The sequence below is a fragment of the Mustela nigripes genome, chromosome 8 (assembly GCF_022355385.1).
Source record: "Mustela nigripes isolate SB6536 chromosome 8, MUSNIG.SB6536, whole genome shotgun sequence".
Classification (NCBI taxonomy): domain Eukaryota; kingdom Metazoa; phylum Chordata; class Mammalia; order Carnivora; family Mustelidae; genus Mustela; species Mustela nigripes.
In genome coordinates this window covers 7,145,697-7,166,956 of record NC_081564.1, presented here as the reverse complement: position 1 = coordinate 7,166,956, position 21,260 = coordinate 7,145,697, and the positions used below count along the sequence as shown (strand labels likewise).

The 21,260-nt window shown below is 56.7% G+C and overlaps 1 protein-coding gene across 2 annotated transcripts in view; it reads left to right on the top strand.

Moving 5' to 3' along the window:
* SETD1B (SET domain containing 1B, histone lysine methyltransferase) overlaps positions 1-19,088 on the top strand; it is a 23,758-nt gene extending 4,670 nt beyond the window's left edge. For both annotated transcript variants that reach the window (XM_059408353.1, XM_059408354.1), the window contains exons 6-17: positions 821-2,059; positions 5,587-6,339; positions 6,671-6,932; positions 7,013-7,374; positions 7,464-7,563; positions 8,141-8,662; positions 9,950-11,203; positions 12,038-12,204; positions 14,011-14,142; positions 14,233-14,352; positions 14,431-14,568; positions 16,452-19,088. In XM_059408353.1, the coding sequence (XP_059264336.1) occupies positions 821-2,059; positions 5,587-6,339; positions 6,671-6,932; positions 7,013-7,374; positions 7,464-7,563; positions 8,141-8,662; positions 9,950-11,203; positions 12,038-12,204; positions 14,011-14,142; positions 14,233-14,352; positions 14,431-14,568; positions 16,452-16,625 (5,223 nt within the window). In that variant the 3' untranslated portion in view covers positions 16,626-19,088. The remainder of the gene's footprint in view (positions 1-820; positions 2,060-5,586; positions 6,340-6,670; positions 6,933-7,012; positions 7,375-7,463; positions 7,564-8,140; positions 8,663-9,949; positions 11,204-12,037; positions 12,205-14,010; positions 14,143-14,232; positions 14,353-14,430; positions 14,569-16,451) is intronic.
* Positions 19,089-21,260: the final 2,172 nt, after the last annotated feature.

Below are 21,260 nucleotides of genomic sequence, written 5' to 3'. Positions count from 1 at the left end.
CATCATCAGCTTCTGGCATGACCCCCCCCCACCATCTCCAGCGTTGGACTCCAGAGTCTAGGAGGGAAAGGAGCCTAGCCTTGCCGGGGCTGGGGTTCCCGCAGACCTGCAGCTTCCCAGGGCTTACTTTGTGTCGGTGCAGTGTTGTGTCTGACATCCTGTCACTGCTCTGCCGCTGCCCCCAGAAAACAGAGCAAGAACCCTTACCCAGCCGCTACCTTCCACCTGCACGGCCCTTGCACGGGGTCTCTCTCAGTCCAGTCCCTCCCTGGCAACAGCGCAGCTGCCCTCAGGAGGAGCTTTTCCAGAATGAAAGGTCTTTGCTGACTTGCTGGGGTGTTCAGTAGGCATTTTAGCCATGCTATGCTATTTAACTGCTAAAACACAGGAGACCAGAGGGAACAGGGCCCTTGGCCATCTCCTTCCTCCCCAAACCCATAGTTCTTCTGCTGGAAGGTCTTTGATTTCTGACAATCTGAGACAGGGAGGAAATCCCAATTCAAACCAAGAAGTCAGGATCTTCTCTTTTCTCTGCTTTAGCGATGATAAACAATCCTCAGGGTTCCTTGAGGATAACTGGATATCCTAAGATTAGAGAACAGTTAGGACCATCCAGAAACTCCTCTTCAGTCTCCTGCTCCCCCCACCCCACCCGTGCCCCACCCCGCCACCTCCTTTTACCAGGCTGCAGTTCTGGAGTGACCAGTTTGGCTCTGAGATCCCCAGAGTGAGAAGGGAGAACAGCCCCCCCAAATTGCACGACGCCCCCCACCCACCCCAGATCTCACATACCGCTCTCCCTCTCTTTCCCTCTCCTCAGCTGTCAGATGCTCTGAAGCGCCTCAAGGATGGTAGCCTGTCTGCGGGCTGTGGCTCTGGCTCATCCTCTGTCACCCCCAATAGTGGCGGGACCCCCTTCTCCCAGGACACGGCATACTCCAGCTGCCGCCTGGACACGCCCAACTCCTACGGACAGGGCACGCCGCTCACACCGCGCCTGGGCACCCCTTTCTCACAAGACTCCAGCTACTCCAGCCGCCAGCCCACACCCTCCTACCTCTTCAGCCAGGACCCCACAGTGACCTTCAAGGCCCGGCGCCACGAAAGCAAGTTCACAGATGCCTACAACCGCCGCCACGAGCATCATTATGTCCACAACTCTTGTGCCGTCACTGCGGTGGCAGGGGCCCCGGCTGCCTTCAGGGGCTCCGTGGACCTCCCGTTTGGGGCAGTCAGCGGCAGTGGAGGCAACTGTGGCCCTCCGTTCAAGGCCCAATCACAGGACTCGGCCACGTTCGCCCACACTCCACCACCTGCCCAAGCAACCCCCACTCCTGGAGTCACATTCAAGTCGACTTTCTCTCCGTATCAGACCCCTGTGCCCCCTTTCCCCCCACCCCCCGAGGAACCTGCCACCACAACCACCTTTGGGGGCCGTGACAGCGGGGAATTCCGGAGAGCACCTGTGCCCCCACCCCTGCCACCCGCTGAGCCTCTGACCAAGGAGAAGCCAGGCACCCCGCCTGGCCCACCACCTCCTGAAGCCAACAGCATGGAGTTGGGTGGCCGGCCGACCTTCGGCTGGAGTCCTGAGCCCTGTGACAGTCCAGGCACGCCTACGCTGGAGTCATCACCTGCGGGGCTGGAGAAGCCCCACGACAGCTTGGACTCACGCATAGAGATGCTGCTGAAGGAACAGCGCACCAAGCTGCCTTTCCTTCGGGAGCAGGACTCGGACACCGAGCTGCAGATGGAAGGCAGCCCAATCTCCTCCTCCTCCTCCCAGCTTTCCCCACTGGCCCCCTTTGGCACCAACTCCCAGCCAGGCTTTCGAGGCCCCACACCACCCTCCTCACGCCCCTCCAGCACCGGCCTGGAGGATATCAGCCCCACGCCACTGCCTGACTCCGATGAGGACGATGAGCTTGACCTGGGCTTGGGGCCCCGGCCCCCTCCGGAGCCAGGCCCCCCGGACCCTTCTGGTCTTCTGGGCCAGACAGCTGAGGTAGCCTTGGACCTGGCTGGAGACAGGACCCCAACCTCAGAGAAGATGGATGAGGTACCATGTCTGTCCACCTCTGTCTTGGATTGGTTTTGTCTATCTTGTGTCTCCCTCTTTCCTCCCCTGAAACATTCTCCCCTTAGGACAATGAGCTAAAACACAGAAGCATCAGGGTTAGGGCAGCGAAAATAACAGGTCAAATATAGAGAATAAAAAGAGAATGCAAAAAGCACCAGGGACTGTGACTGAGCAGCTGGTTGGCTCTGAGCAACCCAGCAGCCATGGAGAGAAGGGAAACATGACCTAGTTCTGTTGCTCTCCTATTAGGTATGGGAAGCTAAGACCTTTTCTAGGGATCCATTCTGACTTGAGCTTCTTGAGTGGGAGTTTACTGAGACCCCAGATAGTAGGGACTGTGGTAATGGTTCTGGATCGCCTCCTCTGTTGGGTGGCTTGGGTATGATCTTGGGTATGATCCTGACACTCAGGCTTATTTGGGAAAGGGATTAGCCAGAGCATTCTTAGGCTAGGCCAGGTGGGAGCTCTGGAGCATTGTATCCTAGAACCTAGAGCCCTCTGAAGAGATGGAAAGCCCTGGTGGGCGGGGAGGGCATTGAAATTTCCCTTAGCCCTCTCTCTCTGTCTCCAGGAGTGAAGGAGTTAAGGGTTAGCCCAGGGGGAGGGCCACAGCCAGAAACAGGCAAAACATCATTCTCCACTGCTCATCACCCATAGAACCTCATCGGGGGTCTTATTACCCAAATCTCCAGCCTCCGGGTTGGGGTAGGCGGGTTGGGGTAGGCGCACTGCTGTGCTACATTCCCTTGGAGGGAAGGATTAGGTCATCTTCCCTTGGCTCTGCTCCTCCCCATTTCTGATCCAGGCACCTGTCCCGGTACTCCCAGAGACCTGGGTTGGAACCTGTGTGCCCAGTGGCTTTGAGCAGCCAGGGACTTAGAGCTCTGTGCCCCTGTGGGCGGCAGGAAGGAGGGTTCCCCCCTTCCCAGGGCCTTTGATTAGGCATGTTTGGCCGCCTCAGGGAGGAACAGAGAGGAACTTGGCCTGCCCAGGAGGGGACTGCGGGTGGCTGGTGCTCCAGACGCCCTCGAGATGGTTCTAGGGAAGTGGTTTCTGGTGCCAGGGGGTCTGAGCAGGAGGAGTTGACAGGTGTGCAGAGGTGAGGGGCTGATAGCCCTGCCATCTTTTCTTCCCTCTGCTGCTTGGGGTAAGGGGAAGTTCACCATGCTGACTGGCTGGTCCAGGACTGGGAAGCCCGGGGCAGCCAGCGGGACTGGGCTCTCCCATCTTGTCACTGTAGGAAAGGGGAGACTGGAGTCCGAGAGGTGGGGTCGGATGCCCCAGGACAGTAGCCCTGGGAAGACCACAGTACTGATAACATCCAGGCTGGCCCTCGGGAGCCCCCTGCTGGCAGCCTGGAGAGCGGCAGCTGCGTTCCTCCAGACTGAACTGGGAGGCTGTCCCAGCTCATGCAGAAGACTCCAGAGAGAGAGCAGGGGGTACCACTAAGGGGCATTCCCTTTCCTCACAGAGGCTGGTGGTTAAAAGTTCAGGCTCCAGTCCTTGAGCCTGGAGACCCAGCTCTGTCACTTACTGGTTATGTGACCTTGGTAAGGCACTTTCCCTCTCTTGAGTCTCAGTTTCATGGTCTGTGAAATGGGACGGTGGAAGTACCTGCCTCCCACTGTCTGCGGCTTAAGTGAGGTGCCCCCAGGAGAGCTCCAGGCACGGCGGAGGGCTGCTGCTGAGCACTTCAGCTGTAGGCTAGTTCCCGCTGGTTCTCACCCCCACCCCCGGGTGCCGGAGGGGCGGAGGGAGAGGCAGGGCCGAGGGCTGGAGCGCAGGCTCCGGGTCTCCTTGCGATTGGCTGGCGGCGGTGCCGGGTTAACCCTGTATGTGCTGTGTTCGCGAAGCTGGGCGCTGTCCGGGACTGATCTCCCTCCCCTGCTCTGTCCCTGAGATTCACGCTGAGCCTGTGTCTCGTCCACCATGTGCTTGATAGACCCTGAGACAGAGAGAGAGAGAGAGAGAGAGAGAGAGAGAGAGACTGTGTGTGTGTGTGTGTGTGTGTGTGTGTCTAGAGGGCGGTCTAGCAAAATCCAGAGCTTCCTACAGGTGCTGAAAGTTTGGTATTCCTCCTCCCTGCGGTGCTCTCCCAATTTGCCTTTGAGCACTCGCTCTCCTAAAGATCTGACCCCGGATCTTAGAGCCTCCACACACCCCGCCTTCTCAGGCTTCAGATGCACTCTCCGTCTCCAACTTACAAACGCTCTGTCTCCTCAGCCAGGTTCATCTAGATCAAGACCTGAGCCACTTTCTCACCTCCTGTCCTGACATTAGAGCCTCTTTCTCCCACCTCTGCTCTGCCTTTTCACTCCACCTCTGCCATGTACACCAAAGTGCCCCCTTCTGTGCCCATTTCAGAGCTGGGGTCGTCCTCGGCCCCTCCCCTCCTCACCTGGTACCCTGTCCCTAGATTCCATGGGGATCCATCCTGAGCTTGAGTCCCAGCCTTCTCTCCGACTGGCTGTGCCTCCTTGGCCAGTGGCCGTTTTCTCATCTGTCGGGGGCTGGAGTCGACCCCCCACCTCACAAGGCTAGAGCACGGATGAAAAATGAAACACTGTACCCACAGTACTCAGCCCCACACGGCCGTGCTCAGCGTGCGGTCTCAGGAGCAGATACGAAGAGTGACTAAGGAAGGGAAAAGACATACCTCCTGTTTATACAGCCTTAAAACTGCCAAACCTTTAACTCAAATGTCACCTTGGACAGCTGGCCCCGTCGCAATGAGGATGGCAGGCTGACTGGGAGAGGAGGCAGGGGAGCCACGTCTTGGTTTGAATCCTGGTGCCATCTCTTTATTGGCTCTATGGGCTTGGGCAAGTTACTTAAGCTTTCTGTGTTCCGGTTTCCTTGGTAAAAAAGGAGATAACAGATCTACCTTGTAGAGTCGTCCTGCAGACTACTTGACTCAGTCCATATATCAAGTCGTTAGAAAGATGGGTGGAAATGGCAGCAGTGTCGCACCTTAGTATTACCTTCTCTGGGTACAGACAGAATCTCTCAAGCTGATGGAATGTGCTTCTCTCGCCACACCCTGTCTCCCTCCCCAGCTTCCTCTCTCTCCATGGTGGGCTACGTATTTCACTTCTACATTCTGCTTATCCTTTGCCTCTTCCCTCTAGAAGCTTAGCTCCATGACAGCAAGAATTTTACCCATCTTGTTCACCACTGTGTTCCCAGCACCTAGAACAGTGCCTGGCCCACAGCAGGTGCCATGCAAGTGTTTGTTGAATGAGTGAATGAATGAATCCTCATGAACCGTGAGGCAGGTACTGAGATGCTCATTATGCAAGCAGGAAAACTGGGGTTTAGCAAGACTAAGAGACTCACCGAGCCTACATGGTCCAGAAGGGAGGGGACCAGGATCTGAACCACAGGATCTGCAGTGCTTCTGAGTCTTGAGGGGGAATTCTCTGACTTTCTGGTGTTTGGAAGGGCTCTATGAGCCAGCGTGGTCTCCCAGGCTTAACCTCGGCACTCTCTCCTGGCTCTCCCTGCAGGGCCAGCAGTCCTCGGGCGAGGACATGGAGATCTCGGATGATGAGATGCCCTCAGCCCCCATCACCAGCGCCGACTGCCCCAAACCCATGGTGGTGACCCCAGGGGCAGGGGCTGTGGCGGCCCCCCCTGTGCTGGCTCCCACCCCCCCGCCCCCCCCTCCGCCGCCGCCCCCACCCCCACCGCCCCCGGCCCACCCAGCTGTGACTGTGCCCCCACCACCCCTGCCAGCACCCCCACCCGGTGTCCCACCCCCGCCCATCCTGCCACCGCTGCCGCCCTTCCCTCCCGGGCTCTTTCCGGTGATGCAGGTGGATATGAGCCACGTGCTGGGTGGCCAGTGGGGTGGCATGCCCATGTCCTTCCAGATGCAAACGCAGATGCTGAGCCGGCTGATGACCGGCCAGGGCGCTTGTCCCTACCCACCCTTCATGGCTGCGGCGGCGGCGGCGGCCTCAGCGGGGCTACAGTTTGTCAACCTGCCGCCCTACCGTGGCCCGTTCTCCCTGGGCAACAGCGGGCCGGGCCGCGGGCAGCCCTGGCCTCCCCTCCCGAAGTTTGACCCGTCAGTGCCGCCACCAGGCTACGTGCCACGCCAGGAAGACCCACACAAGGCCACTGTCGATGGCGTCCTGCTGGTGGTACTCAAAGAGCTCAAGGCCATCATGAAGCGTGACTTGAACCGCAAGATGGTGGAGGTGGTGGCTTTCCGGGCCTTTGACGAGTGGTGGGACAAGAAGGAGCGGATGGCCAAGGTAGGCCGGCCAGCCCCCACTCCTCTCCCAAGCTGTGTTACTGGAGACAGCGCTCCCTCTAACTCCTAAGTAGGACAGCGTGCGTGTGACTCCGTGAAGCTTGTGTGTGCGTGACACGGGTGTGCACCCGCTCTGTGGGTGGGGATGTCGGGGTTCAGGGAGGCAGAGTGGAGCGCTGCTTGTGTCTTGAGCCGTGGGCACAAAGCGCAGCCAGTTTTGTGGGAAGGAAGCAGCAGTTACGATGTGGCTGTCACTTTTGAGGGAAGGCGGGCTGCTGAGAGAGGGCCGCCCGTAACCATGGTGACAGTCTCCTCCGCTCTGGCACCCCCAGGCCTCACTGACCCCAGTGAAGTCCGGTGAGCACAAGGACGAGGACAGGCCAAAGCCCAAGGACCGCATCGCCTCATGTCTGCTGGAGTCGTGGGGCAAGGGCGAGGGCCTGGGCTACGAGGGCCTTGGCCTGGGCATCGGGCTGCGGGGGGCCATCCGCCTGCCGTCCTTCAAGGTCAAGAGAAAGGAGCCGCCAGACACAGCCTCTTCTGGTGACCAGAAGCGCCTGCGACCTTCAACGTCTGTGGATGAGGAAGATGAAGGTATATGCCCCCCTCAGCCGGGGCTGGGCTGTCCCCCAGCGTTTCCCCAGCCCAGCTCAGACACCCCTCTCTCCCCTCAGAGTCAGAGCGGGAGCGGGAGCGGGACATGGCGGACGCTCCCTGCGAGCTCACTAAGCGGGACCCCAAGGGTGTCGGTGTGCGGCGACGGCCAGCCCGGCCGCTGGAGCTGGACAGCGGTGGGGAGGAGGACGAGAAGGAGTCCCTGTCGGTGTCCTCCTCGTCATCGGCGTCCTCGTCCTCGGGCTCCTCCACGACCTCACCGTCGTCCTCGGCCTCTGACAAGGAGGAACGGGAAAGCACCGAGGAAGAAGAAGAGGGCGAGGAGGAGGACGAGGAGGACGAGGAGGAGGAGGAGGAGGAGGAGGAGGAAGGCCCCCGGAGCCAGGCCTCCTCTTCCTCGACCTCATCTATGTCGGATAAGGTACGTTTGGGTTGGGGAGGCCTGGGGTGCTGGGCCCGACGAAGGGGCCCCTTTGGCTCACCCTGGCTCCCCCCGTCCGTCTCTCCCAGGATGACGGCGACAGTGAGGACCAGGAGGAGTCTGAGAACGATGACGAGGACATGGCCCTCTCGGAGGCGAGTGAGAAGGACGAAGGGGACTCGGACGGAGGTGAGCGGCGTGGGCCGAGGCGCCTGGCCCGGCCCGGGGTCCCCTGCAGGACACAGCCTGGGCAGTTCTCAGCTATACTTTTGGGGCAGGATTTCTGGCCTTCGGCACGTAAGCTCAGTGGCGTGCCCGGGCGTGACGTAAGGGACAGTTCCGTGTACATCGACACGGCCAGGGTAGGTCAGTCCCTGGAGACAGAAAGGAAACTAGTGGTTGCTTGGGTCTGACGCTGGGAGGCTGGAGGCCTGATCCCACGCTAAAGGTGCTGGCTGGCTTCTTGAGCTCCTGAGGATGTCTTGGAACTAGAGGTAGTTGTACAGCACTGCGGATGTACTCACCACCGCTGAATTACTCTCCTTAATACGGTTAGTTTTATGTTCTGTGGATTCATCTCAGTTTTTTACGATGGTGACTAGTTACCACACGTGAGCACGCGTGGGCACATGCACATGTCCCCCGGCCACCCGAGGGCCCCGTGCAGCCCGAGGGGCCACACGTGCGGGAGCTGCGGGAGCTGCGGGGAAGCGTCCCTGGAGCGCAGCAGATGCTGAAGGGCTCCCGCCTGTGTCCCCTGCCCCAGAGGAGACCGTGAGCATCGCCACCTCCAAGGCTGGAGCTGAGTCCTCCAGCGAGAGTTCTGAGTCTTCTGAGTTCGAATCAAGCTCTGAGTCCTCGTCATCATCCTCGGAGGATGAAGAAGAGCTGGTGGCGAGGGAGGAGGAGGAGGAAGAAGAGGAGGAGGAGGAGGAGGAGGAAGAGGAGGAGGAGGGGGAGGAGGAAGAGGCAGCAGTGGATGAAAGTATGGCTCCGGCGGCTCCCGACGAGGACTTTGAGGAGGACGTAGCCACGGGGGCCCCTGCGACGGAGTCCTCGGTCATGGAGGAGGAGGTGGACATCGAGGCTGAGGAGGAAGCCCCCAGGGAGCGGACCCCCGTGCCGGAAGAGCCCCCCTTGCCTGTGTGCATCGAGGTGCCGGCTAGCTGCAAGGAGCCCCCCCCAGAGCCGGGCCTGAAGCAGGAAGTGGCCAGGCTGCTGTCTCCAGAGCCCCCCGCCGGAGGAGAGCCAGAGGCCCGGCCCCCGCCGTCCCCCGAGCGCACCCCAGGTAACACCTGCACCCACTGTGGGGTGGTGGGGAGGGAGGCAGGATGGCCTCACTCACAGAATGAGCCCAGGCTCCTTTGGGTGAATCGCTGAACCTTCCCAAGCTCCGGTTTCCTCGTCTGTTAACACGGGGTCAGTGGATTGTGTCTCTCCCGTGAGGTCAGATGGAACGACAGAGGGAGGGGACATGGTGTGCCAGCGTGGAGCCTGGCGCCCAGCCAGAACTCCAGACAGTCCTTGGTGCGAGTAATTCCCCACCGTTTGGGCCTTGGCCCGTGAGTCCTATGGGATGCTCCCAGGAAGGTGGGGAGGAAGGGGGTGGGGGGCAGACGTGCATGGTCATTTCGGTGACAGGCAGGTGGGGGAGGCCGTGGACACTGCCCCCTCCACCATTTTTATGGAGCCACACAGAGCATACTCAGTGCTCTAACGTACTGCCCAGTGGACCTTTCTGTAATGATAGAAATGTCCCCTCTCTGCCCTGTCCAGTCCCATAGCCGTTAGACACAGTGTTGCTAAGAGCACTTGAAATGTGGCAAGTAGAACTGAATTTGTAATTTTATTTAAGTTTAATTAGTTTAAGTTTACATAGTCATGCATGATTAGTTCGTACCTCTAATAAGTCCTTTAGGGGGAAAAAAACACTATTGTATTTTCTGTAATTCTGTATAATTTGGCTACAGAACCACCGGTCTTTAATACTGTCGTAGGTACTTATTTAGCCTATTTTGTGTCCCCAGTATTATTTTAGGCATTGACAATACAACACTGGGCCAAACAGACAAAAGTATCTGCCTTCATGGAGCTTACAGGGTGGAAAAATGTATTAAGCTAGAAAATGTACTAAAATGTACTAAGCTAGAAAAATGTATTATATGACAGTGGAGATAAATGTTAGGAGAAAGGTTCTGATAAGTCCTGCAGAAAAAGGGACTTGAATTTTACTCAATAGCAGAGCTCATTTTCTTGGTCCACAGGACATTTCCTGTTCACACGGACACCATTCTAAGGACATAATGTCAAAAGCTAGCAACCATGTCTTCTTATGTCTTTCATTTATTCCACCATCATTTATCAGGCACCTACTGTGTGCCTGACAGTGGGCTGAGCATTGAGAAGCCGTGAGTAGTTTAGCTATACGGGGACAGTCCCCATACTCAGAGAACTGGAGGGGTCTCAGATGGCTATGAGGCCAGGTATTAAGCACACAGTGTGGCAACATAAATAGGGCACCAAGAGATGTTTGAATCGAATACTAATGGTCTGGTTTGTGCCCACCTCTTTGCAGAGGAGAACCTGGAAGTGGACCCCCCTGCGCTGCTCTCCTTACCCCTGCAGCCGCCGTTACCACCCCCACGACCGCCCCGGCCGCCTAGCCCACCACCAGAGCCTGAGACCCCAGAAGCCCCCTCGCACCCACCCGTCCCTCTGGAGCCCTCTGCAGAGGAGCAGCCCCCGCGTACTCCAGGCCTCTGTGGCAGCCTGGCCAAGTCACAGAGTACAGAGACAGTGCCGGCCACGCCGAGCGGGGAGCCCCCACTTTCAGGGGGCAGCAGCGGCCTGTCACTGAGCTCCCCGCAGGTGCCTGGCAGCCCCTTCTCCTACCCTTCCCAGTCCCCGAGCTTGAGCAGTGGGGGCCTCCCCAGGACACCTGGTCGGGACTTCAGCTTCACACCCACCTTCCCCGAGCCTGGCGGGCCCCTGCTCCTGCCTGTCTGTCCCCTCCCAGCTGGCCGGCGCGATGAGCGGTCTGGCCCCCTGGCCTCCCCGGTGCTCCTGGAGACGGGCCTGCCTCTCCCCCTGCCTTTGCCCTTGCCCCTGCCCCTAGCATTGCCTGTCCCCGTCCTGCGGGCCCAGACACGGGCCCCTGCCCAGCTGCCACCTCTGTTGCCAGCGCCGCTGGCCCCCTGCCCACCCCCAATCAAGAGGAAGCCGGGCAGGCCCCGGCGATCCCCGCCGGCTGTGCTCTCCTTGGATGGGCCCTTGGTCCGGGCGCCAGGGGGCGCCACCCTCGGCAGGGACCTCCTGCTCCTGCCAGGCCAGCCACAGACCCCTGTCTTTCCTAGCACCCATGACCCCCGGGCCGTGACCCTGGACTTCCGGAACGCGGGGATCCCAGCCCCCCCACCACCCCTGCCCCCCCAGCCTCCTCCGCCCCCACCACCACCCCCTGTTGAGTCCAAGCTGCCCTTTAAGGAGCTAGAGAACCAGTGGCCCTCGGAAGCCATCCCTCCAGGCTCTCGTGGGCGCGATGAAGTCACTGAGGAGTTTATGGACCTGGCCAAGGTTCGGGGGCCCTGGCGCCGGCCGCCTAAGAAGCGCCACGAGGACCTGGTGGCCCCAGTCTCGCCCGAGCTCTCGCCACCACAACCCCTCTTCCGGCCCCGGTCGGAGTTTGAGGAGATGACCATCCTGTATGACATCTGGAATGGTGGCATCGATGAGGAGGACATCCGCTTTCTGTGTGTCACCTATGAGCGGCTGCTGCAGCAGGACAACGGCATGGACTGGCTCAATGACACCCTCTGGGTCTACCATCCCTATATCCTAGCCTACGGGGCGTGGTCCTCGCCAACCTCCCTGGGCCCTGTCTCCCAGGACACCCACACAGGCACCAGCACAAATGCCCATCACCTACTAGCCGAGTCTGGGCCGGCATGATGTGGGCTCCGTGCAGAGTCCTCACTGGCACTCTGAAACACACCTTCCGGGCCAGGCCCATCTCACCCTGTGCAGGTCTCGGGGCCCAAGGTAGCAACGTGAATGTACAATATCACAGTTGCGGAGACTGAGGGCCCCATCCTAGCTGCCCTCGTCACCTCATTAATCTTCCCAACAGCCCAGGGAGGTGTGGGCTATTATTCCCATCTTATCTATATAGACACTGAGGCTCAGAGAGGTTGACTGACCTGCCTGAAGCCCCACAGCTATGAAGGAGCAGAGCTGAGAGTTGAATCCAGGCAACTCTGCTTCCAGACTCTGGGCTCTGGACCACGATACGATGCTACCTGGATTGTTGGTTAAGCACTGTCAAGTTGGGAGTGGTCATTGTCACCACTGTATCAAGCTAATTTACTGAGTACCTCCACTTCAGGAAGTCTGCTAAGTACCTAAGCATATGTACTCATTCAGAGAGGCATTGTTAAGACCACACCAGGGCCGTGCACCTGGTACCCCTACCCAACAGAGGTCAGACCATCAGCAGGGTTAGCCTGCGGGCAGCCTCTTGGCAGTGGCTTAGCTGTTGGGGGGGGGCGGTGGAGCCTCCTGGAGATCAGCCCGAGGGTAGGCAGGCTGGGCTGTAGGGCTGTTCCTCCCAGGAAGGAGTGGGAGGGGCTCTTCAAGAATGTCCCTGTGGCCCTTAACCCACACCCACCCACCAGCCTCTCTTCAGCTAAGAAAAAGAAACGGGATGATGGCATTCGTGAGCACGTGACGGGCTGTGCCCGCAGCGAGGGCTTCTATACCATCGATAAGAAGGACAAGCTCAGATACCTCAACAGCAGCCGCGCCAGCACGGATGAGCCCCCGACAGACACCCAGGTACTGCCATCAGGTGCCTGGCCACACTGGAGCCTCCTGGGCTGTGGAGGGTGGAGATTCCAGGATGGGATACCAGGCAGCATGGGGGGCTTGTGGAGTCAGAGGGGCTGGCACAGAGAGTGTTAATCACCTGGGTGCTCAGGTTGGAAAAGCGCGGTGAGGTTGGGAAGTGGGAGCCTCTGAGGTTTTCATCAGGGATGTGAGCCAAGTGGAGTTGCATTTCCGGAAGGTTCATTCTTTCCTTTTTAAATTCAGCAAATGTCTATTGAGTGCCTGCTGTATCCCAGGCACTGTGCTGGGTCCATTCACTGGGTTCAGTGAATAAAATAAAATCATGTTCCTTGCAGAACTTACCTTTTAGAAGGGAGGTAGGAAATACGTGAACAAATAAGCAGAATTTCAAGTGGGGTAAACAGGACCGGAGGTTAGGTGTGGTGAGTCAGAGACAGTTAAGCCAGGTCTGAATAGAGTAAAGAAATGAGCCATGTGGATAACTGGCAAAGACCACAGAGAAGTAGAAGAAGGCTTCAGTAAAAAGTTAAAACAGGAAGGGTTCCTGGCTGGCTCAATAGAGCATGTGAGTTTTATCTTGAGGTGGTGAGTTTGAGCCTTGTGTTGGGTGTGGAGCCTCAAAAAGTTAAAACAGGAGAGGGACTCACTAAGTCTGGAAGTTAGCACAGCGTGAACTGCATGTGCAAAGGCCGTGAGGTAGAGAGGATCTCAGGTGGTGTGAGAAAGGGAAGGAAAGAGGAGTTGAGGCCAGAGACAGAGCAGGTCATCAAGGCCCTTGGAGGTAGTGGTGACAAGGTTACATATTCTCTGTGTGACAGCGAGCTGCATGGAGGTTTCCAGACGGAGGGTGAGGGTGATGTGGCTCAGCCCATGATTTTGATAACTCCCACTGGCTGCTGTGGAGCGTTGATTGCAGAGGTCCTGAGGGGAGACTATGGCACAGTTGTGGCAGTTCCCAGTCCAGACATGTGGGCACGTTCAACGGCGTTGGCCATGAGAAAAAAGGGGGTGTGTTTGAAAGAATACTAGGAAGCTGAAAGGACAGACCTGGGGGCCAGACTGGCCACAGGGGACAAAGGAACCAGCTGGGATGTCACTGGGTCTGGCTTGAGGAGCTAGGAAGCAGGGTGCCGAGCACTGAGGTGGGAAGCTTGAGTTTTGGGGTTTGTGGAACATCCAGGTAATGAGGTCTGTTAGGCAGTTGGATTTTTGGGCACAGAAGAGAGCCTAGGAGGGGGACAGCTGTCTGTCATCAGGATGGCAATGTTGAGGGAAGGTCACAGCAAGGATGAGCTTACTCAGGGAGAGGGCGTTTATGGGGAGGAGGGCAGAGGACAAGGGCGACCAAGGGAAAGGGGAGGGAGGCAAGGGTGTTGAGGAAGGAGCTGTGATCTCAAATGCTTGGAAAAGTCTGAGGCCCCGTGGTGAAAGCAACAAGGGCGGGGGTGGATAGACACCCACCATCCTCCCTCCTGAAAGTAAAGGCAACTTCTGGCTGAGACAGGAAAGACAAAGTGTGAAGGGAAAGTTGTATTATTTGCTTTGCTGGAGGACGTTGAACACGTTCAGATTCCAGCAGAAGGACCAGCGGTTCAGAAGGACCAGCGAAGAGGAGAGGTGACAAGTAGGGATGGGAAGCTGGGAAGACAGGGACCCAGAGCTTAGCATGGAGTCGCCAAGAACGCGATAGGGACATGGGTACCTTGTAGCACCCTGAGTGGGCCAGCTCCCCCGCCCCCCCCGCGCCCCCGCAGGACAGCCACGCCCCTGACCCGTGGCCCCTGTCCTCCGCAGGGCATGAGCATCCCGGCGCAGCCTCATGCCTCCACTCGGGCGGGCTCGGAGCGGCGATCCGAGCAGCGTCGTCTGCTGTCCTCCTTCACTGGCAGCTGTGACAGTGACCTGCTCAAGTTCAACCAGCTCAAGGTGAGGCCGGCCCCACCTAGGGTAGCCTGGGGGGGAGGGCGGGACTCTTGAGACCAGAGCTTTCACCTCTCAGCTCCTTCTCTCCCCCAGTTCCGGAAGAAGAAGCTCAAGTTCTGCAAGAGCCACATTCACGACTGGGGCCTGTTTGCCATGGAGCCCATCGCGGCCGACGAGATGGTGATTGAGTACGTGGGCCAGAACATCCGCCAGGTAGGCACTGCCCAGAGGTGGGGGCATCGGGGTCCGGGTGGGACGGCCCAGCCCAGACTGAGACCTTCTCCCGGCCAGGTGATCGCGGACATGCGGGAAAAGCGTTACGAGGACGAGGGCATTGGCAGCAGCTACATGTTCCGGGTGGACCACGACACCATCATCGATGCCACCAAGTGCGGCAACTTTGCACGCTTCATCAACCACAGCTGCAACGTGAGTGCCTGGCGCGGGCCGCCGCTGCCCCCGGAAGCTTCTGGCACAGGATGGGCGTGGCCTCCCTCCCAAGTTCCGGTCACGGGGTGATGGGGGCGGGGCGGGGGTCATCATTGGCGGAGTCTCTCTCTTCGACAAACGGGGGCATAACGAGAGCCAAGGTGCGGAAGAAGCGGTCTGCACCGCTCGCGGGACGGCGTTCCTCCTGGCCCTGGGCTCCGCCCTCAGAGAACTTTCGTTCTGGGGCAGGGAAAGAAATGCTCTGCGTCCGCGCTGTCCGCCGTCGGGGCGCGAGCTGCGGGTGGGCTGGACGCGGGGCCGGTGCTGCTGAGGAGCTGAGCTCGTCGTTTACTTTGGTTTCACTTAAGTTTAAATAGTCACACGTGGCTAGTGGTGATGGTGGCGGACGGCACTGGCCCGGGGGGCGCAACGGCTGCTGGGAGCGGGGCTGGTTCTCGTGCTGAAGACAAGCACGGGGAGCTCCAGACGGGGCAGGCGAGATCCAGAGCAAAGATACCAAACTTTGAAGTCACGACGTCGCTACTTAGCAAGTGACCGTACGTAGGCTGGTGACGTCATGTCTCAGGGCCTCAGTTTCCTGATCTGGAAATAGCCCCTCCCTAGAGCTTGCTGGGAGAGCTCAGTGCTCCCGCATGCAGGCCCTCTGCGTGTGCTGACACGGGCAGCTCTCCCAGCCGTCACCGGATTGTCACCTGGGCCAGTAGGGACTTTTGCTTGCCTCTCCTTTGGGATCCAAGGGTTGGAGGGACTCACCCAAATGGCAGTGAGTGGGGCAGGCGTTCGGCTCAGGGAGGCCCAGGAGGGGAGAACACCTGCTTGAGAGACTGGGAGGCTGGCAGCTGGGATGCAGTAGGGGGCGAGAGGGTGGGTAGGAGAGGACGTTGGCAGGGTTGGGATGGCCACATCACTGAGCCTTGCTGGCAGAGCTGAGAAGCTTCTCTATATGCCAGGCAGGCTACTGGAAGGTCGCGAGCCATGGGGGATGACAGGGTCTGCTGTTCCCTAGGAAAGATTTCCCTGGCTGCTGGGTCAGGAGTAGATTTTTTCAGAGGTTGGAGAGGCAGTGGGAAATGCAGAAGTCCAGCTGATGATGAGAGGAGCCTGGCGGGGGCTATGGCAGTGGAGGTAGAGAGCAGTAGACAGAATCAGTAGGTCCTTTGGAGGGAGAACCCTCAGGCCGTGACAGATCCAGCATGTGTCCAGGGGCCTGAGGGCCTAGTGTGGCTACTCCTGTGAGTTTTCGGTTTGAGTTTATGGAGTCAAAAAATGTCTCCTGGAGCTGCCAAAGGCAGATACCAAAAACAGGTACTTGGATTTCTAGGTCTGGAGCAGGGTCGAGCAAACCTTTTCTTTAAAGGGCCTGATAGTAAATATTTTTGGCATTATGGCCCAGAGGATCTCTTAGCAATTATTTTAACTGTCATTGAAACAAAAGCAGCTACAGACAGTATGTAAATGAATGGGGTTGGCTGTGTGCCAGTGAAACTCTGTTTGCTCAAACGGACAGTGAGGGGCCAGTGTTTGCTGACCCCACCTCTGGAGCCCAGAAGTGAGGCCTGGGCTAGAAACAGAATTTGGGGAGTCACCTGTAGTATAAATGTAAATTGATGCCCTGGGCAACATTTATTATTATTACTACCATCATCATCTTTCCTGTTTAGTATCAGAGGCAGGGGCTCCCCTTGTCACCCAGATAGGGCAGCTGAGGCTCGAGCAGGTGGGCACTGGGCATGGAGGTCGTGTGGCACCTTTGTCAGGGTTTATAGGGAGCTCCGTCGGGTTTTGGGGGCCTCATGGCGGAGGGCCTGGTTGGGGTACCGGGTGAGTCATCAGCTCACGGTCCCCTCCTGCCTTGCCCACAGCCCAACTGCTATGCCAAGGTGATCACGGTGGAGTCACAGAAGAAGATTGTCATCTACTCGAAGCAGCACATCAACGTCAATGAGGAGATCACCTACGACTACAAGTTCCCCATCGAGGACGTCAAGATCCCCTGCCTGTGTGGCTCCGAGAACTGCCGGGGGACCCTCAACTAGGCCCCGCGGATGGCTGCCCGTGCCGCCCTAGGGCTCCCAAGCGTGGACCCCAGGGCCCCGGGGCCCAGCCCCACCTCCCACCCCCATTTCAGGTGCTCTCCCCTACCCAGCGGCCATGTCAGGGCCTGGCGCCCCCAACACTACCCCCAGGACCCAGCGCAGCTCCAGCCCCTCAGCGGGAAAGGGCTTCTCTGTCTCTCGGCCCACGTCTCTTTGGTTTTTAAAAATGCTCCCTTCAGGATTTTTGTTGAACTCCAGCGTAAACTTCTCTCTGTCTGTGTCTCTCACTCTCCGTCTCTCTGTCTCTGTCCTTCTCTTTTTCCGTCTTCCCCACCAGCCTCTTCCCATGAATGCTGCTATGTTGTTTTGTCTTCTCTTTACTCTCTTCCTTGTCAAAAGAAAAGACGTTTTAACCGTTGAAATGTGAAAGCAGAATCAGAGAGCGGGGATCCCCCGTGGGGGCTGCAGAGGCCTTGGTGTAATGGTGAGTCGACCCACGTTCCGGAATGCCCGGGCCAGGGCGCTGGGCCAGGTGCTGCAGAGAGGAGGGGGGGCAGGCCACATGGCTCTGACCTCAGAACACTACGCAAGGCCCCCTCTCTGCTGGTGATGACTCCATGAGGAGAAGACCCCCGCCTTCTGTTCTTTCCCCAGCAGCCTGGGGGCGCCATTTCCCCTAGCAGACCCTGGTTGGAGCCAAGCTGGTCCCAGGCAGGGATTTCCCCTCTGGGCTCTCCTGCCACCCCACACCCTGCCACCCCCAAAATCTTGGGTTCAATGTTTACTTTCTCATTCAAATGCCAGCAATGAGGGAGCCTCCCGGAGGCCCCAGTGTGGGGGTGTGGGGGCACTGGGAAGGGTCCTGTCTCCTCTCCTGCCCTCACCTTCATCCGGGCAGGAGGGCCTCCCAGGGCAGGCGGGTCCCCCAGTCCCGCCACTACGGGTCTCTGACCATATGCACGTGGCATTTTTTTTCATTTATAAGCTTCACCCACTTGCCCCTACCCACACCCCAACTCACCCAGCCAGCAGCCCCCTCATCCCAAGAAGGCAAGAGCATATTTATTTTTGGAGTGAGAAGATTATTCTCCCAGAGAGAGGAAAATCTTGGAGAAGATTTAAAAACTCATCTAAGTCTGACAGGTTTGGTTTTTTTCCCCCTTAACCATTTTTACCCCCTTCCCATCATCCTCTTCAGGGTTTATTTCCATGGATTCTTTTTTTTTTTTTTTTTCCCTGTGCGTGTATAAAATCAAAACGAAGGGAAGAAATAGGTTTTTGAAGTTCAGAACCAACTTCTGTATATAGGCTGCCATAAAGGACTTTTTCTCGGGAACATTGTTTCTTGTAGAAACATGTGGAAGACTTTTTTGCTCATTTCTTTGTATTTCCAAAAATCTCACTCACATGCACACATACACACACACACACACACACACAAGGCAAGTCCCTCGCATCCCAGAAAGCAGAGCAGGCATGTAAATAATTTCTGGAAAGTGACTGTTGTGACCAGGAGTCATCTTCACCCAGACGGGAGAGCTCCCAGTGGGGCCGCCCCCCCCCCCCAACCCTGCGGACGCAGGCCCGGAGCCTCTGGTATCTTCAGCTTGTGTCAAGCTTGTTATCATGTAAATTCTGTACAAAGAATTGTTATTTTTCTCTTTTTTTTGTCGTTGGTGGTTTTGTTGTGTTTTTTTTTTTTTTTTTAATTTCTTTACCCCATGCCCTCCCTGTTTGAGATTGTGCCCACCAGTTTCAAGGTTTCAAGGTCGATGAAATCGGTGGCATTAAGACACAGAGGAGGGACCTGGGCACAGCGGCGACCTTCTCTTCCGTTTGCGGTTTTCTGCCTAATTGTGCAACTGAGGAAATATTTATTTTTCACATGAGGAAATGTGTAGTCTGTAGAGATGGTTGATTTAAGTTAGTCATGCAGCCCCCAAGGGGCTGCCTTCGTGCTCACCCCTCTCCCCCGAGAAGAAGCGGAGGGGGATGTGAGGAAACCAGGGTTGGGGGCCAGCCTCATGCCTCGCCCTGGCCTCACCTTGCCCAACTGGTGAGGGGCTGCACCCTCCCTGTCCCTGGGAACCCCCTCCCCACCCCCAAAATGGTTTGCCATATCCAGAAACATGGCTCGTTTTCTTTCAATGCCTTCGTTCTCATTGAACAAATCTTTGCTTTTGAAAAGTTGGGGGTTTCTGCTTTTGTTTCTTAAATTTCTCTTGTCCCTCCCTCCCTGCCTCTCTCCTCCTGCAAAGAAGAGAACCCATAAGATTTAGGGATGTTTGTGCATATAGACTCTGTCATCCGTATGTAACTTGTTTTGAAGAGAAGTGTTTCCGTTGTGGGTGTGTCTTGCTGTAAATACTTGTTCATATTTTTGTGAATTCAATACTATGTACCATTGTATTATAGTAACTTTTATAAAGCAAACCATAAATATACTGACTTTTCTTACAGATACGCCGTCTCTCTTGCTCTCCTCTCTCCCTCTCTTCCTCCTCCTCTTTCTGATGGGGCACACCCCTGCTCACAGGGAGGGGGGCCTGGCAAGGTTCAGCGGGTAGAAGGAGCTAGGTGTGGTGTGCGGTCCACTCAGACTGGTGGTTCTTTTTTGTTTTTTTTTCTTTTAGACTGGTGGTTCTTAAACTCTGAGCCTGTTAGGTGGATTCTGTGAACTAGGCCTAGTTAGACCCTTTTAAGGTTTTTTTGCTTTTAAGTTTTGCTTCTACAACTTTTCTTGAAATCTTGGGTATCTAACACTGCTAAAGGTTTGTAATTAGGAAACAAGCTCAACTATCCAATGGGAAAGGGAGTATCTCAAAGATGGTCACTACTCCTTTTGAGACAGCCCTCTGGTTTGCATTTGAGGGGGAAGGGACTGATAAAATAGTCAGAAGACGAGAAGCATTAAGTAAATCTAGTGTTTGTGGTGTTTGAGGCTCTGGCCTCTATGCCCCGTGGGTCTCAACTCTTCCTGATCCTGTGGCGGGGTAGCCACAGGGGTCCCTGGAGACTTTGTTAGATGTCCACCTAACCCCTGAGAAGAACAGATGCCAAACCCCAGCCATAAGCAGTTTGACTAAAAAAAAAAAAAAGTGCCTGACCTCCCTTCTCACTAGGGACATGTAAATTCTACCACAAAATAGCCAACGTTGGCTAGTATGGGGCTGGAGGCACTTGGACATCATTAGTGTAAGCTCAAATGGCCACAACCTCCAAGAAGAAAAAGTAGATATTAACAATCGGTTTAAAAATGCACAAAAACTTTCAGCACAGGTGTTCTGCTGCTTGGAGTCGAGCCCAACAGTCACACGCAGGCAACAGAATGTACACGGATGTTCTTTGCAGCCTCACTTGTGAAGGCAGGGGAGATGCCCTTGTTGGTGGGCTGCTTTCCAGAATCGTACTTCCAGACAGGAGAACACCACCGAAGGTGGATTTGTGGGGACAGAAAAAGCTGAGACTGACCAGGAAAGAGAGCAGTTGCTGGCCATTCTGTCCATTCAGCCAAGGTGACTGTGCACCTATGAGGTGTCAGACGGTTCTCTAGGCACTGTGGACACAGGGTTGGAGAAAACACACACCCCCGGCTTTATGTGATTGTGTTCTTGTGAGTCAGGCAAACATGAAGAACACATGCTATAGTGAGAAAAACAGCTACGAGAAAGGCCTTATCAGTTGAGAGGGGGTGAGATTTTAAATACAGTGGTCAGGGCAGTCTGCTTAGCACACATGTGAACAAAACTCAAAGGAGATCAGGGAGGCAGCGCTGTGGACACCACGAAAGAGAGTAGTGAAGGCAGAAGGAATCGTGAGTGCAAAGGTCCTGAGGCTAAAGATGGCTGGTGTGTTTGAGGACCAGCCTAGAGGAGGTCCATGCGGCTGCAGCTAAATGAGGGGAGGGGGCCGGGAGTAAAGGAAATGAGGTCGGAGAGGTGCTGAGTTGGGGGCAGGGGGAGGCAGACGCTGTGGGGGGCCTGGCAGGGCAGTGAGGACGACCCAGGGCAACTAGCCAAAGGCAAAGAAAAGAAACATCCAAATTTGAGTTTCCTTCATCTTCTCTCTTGAACCTGCTCCTCCTGCCCTAATTTCCACCTTGGTCAATGGCACTTCTATTCGTCCCCTCCACCCACCACGGCTGTGGCTGGTTACCTAAACCCAAACCCCAGAAACCCCGAACTTCTCCTTTTCCCTCCACTACCAAGTCAGACGGTTCTCCTTCTCCCTTATTCAAATCTATCCACTGCCCCCTCTGCCCTCTCAGTCCCATAGGACAAGTCCTTTCTTCTCTGGTCCTGCTGTGGGCGCCAAAAAGGAAACCCCAATTTGAGCCATCTGCGTGTAGACCAGGATGGGAAGGGGAGGAGGAAGTGCCAGGCAGACTCAGGCAAGACCCCTCACCCAGGGCCCTCTCCCAAAATAACAAAAGCAAACACATACCAGTGACATCATGCCAAGAGCCACTGTTTTAAACATCTGCTATTAAAGGTACTGCAGTGCTAGGAGGTGGGTGTTGTTACCATCCTCATTTAACAGACAAGGAAAAGGGAGGCCCTGAGAAGCTGAGTAGCTTGCCCAAGTTCACACAGCTAGCAAGCAGCTGACCTGGGGTATGAACCCAGGCAATCCTGC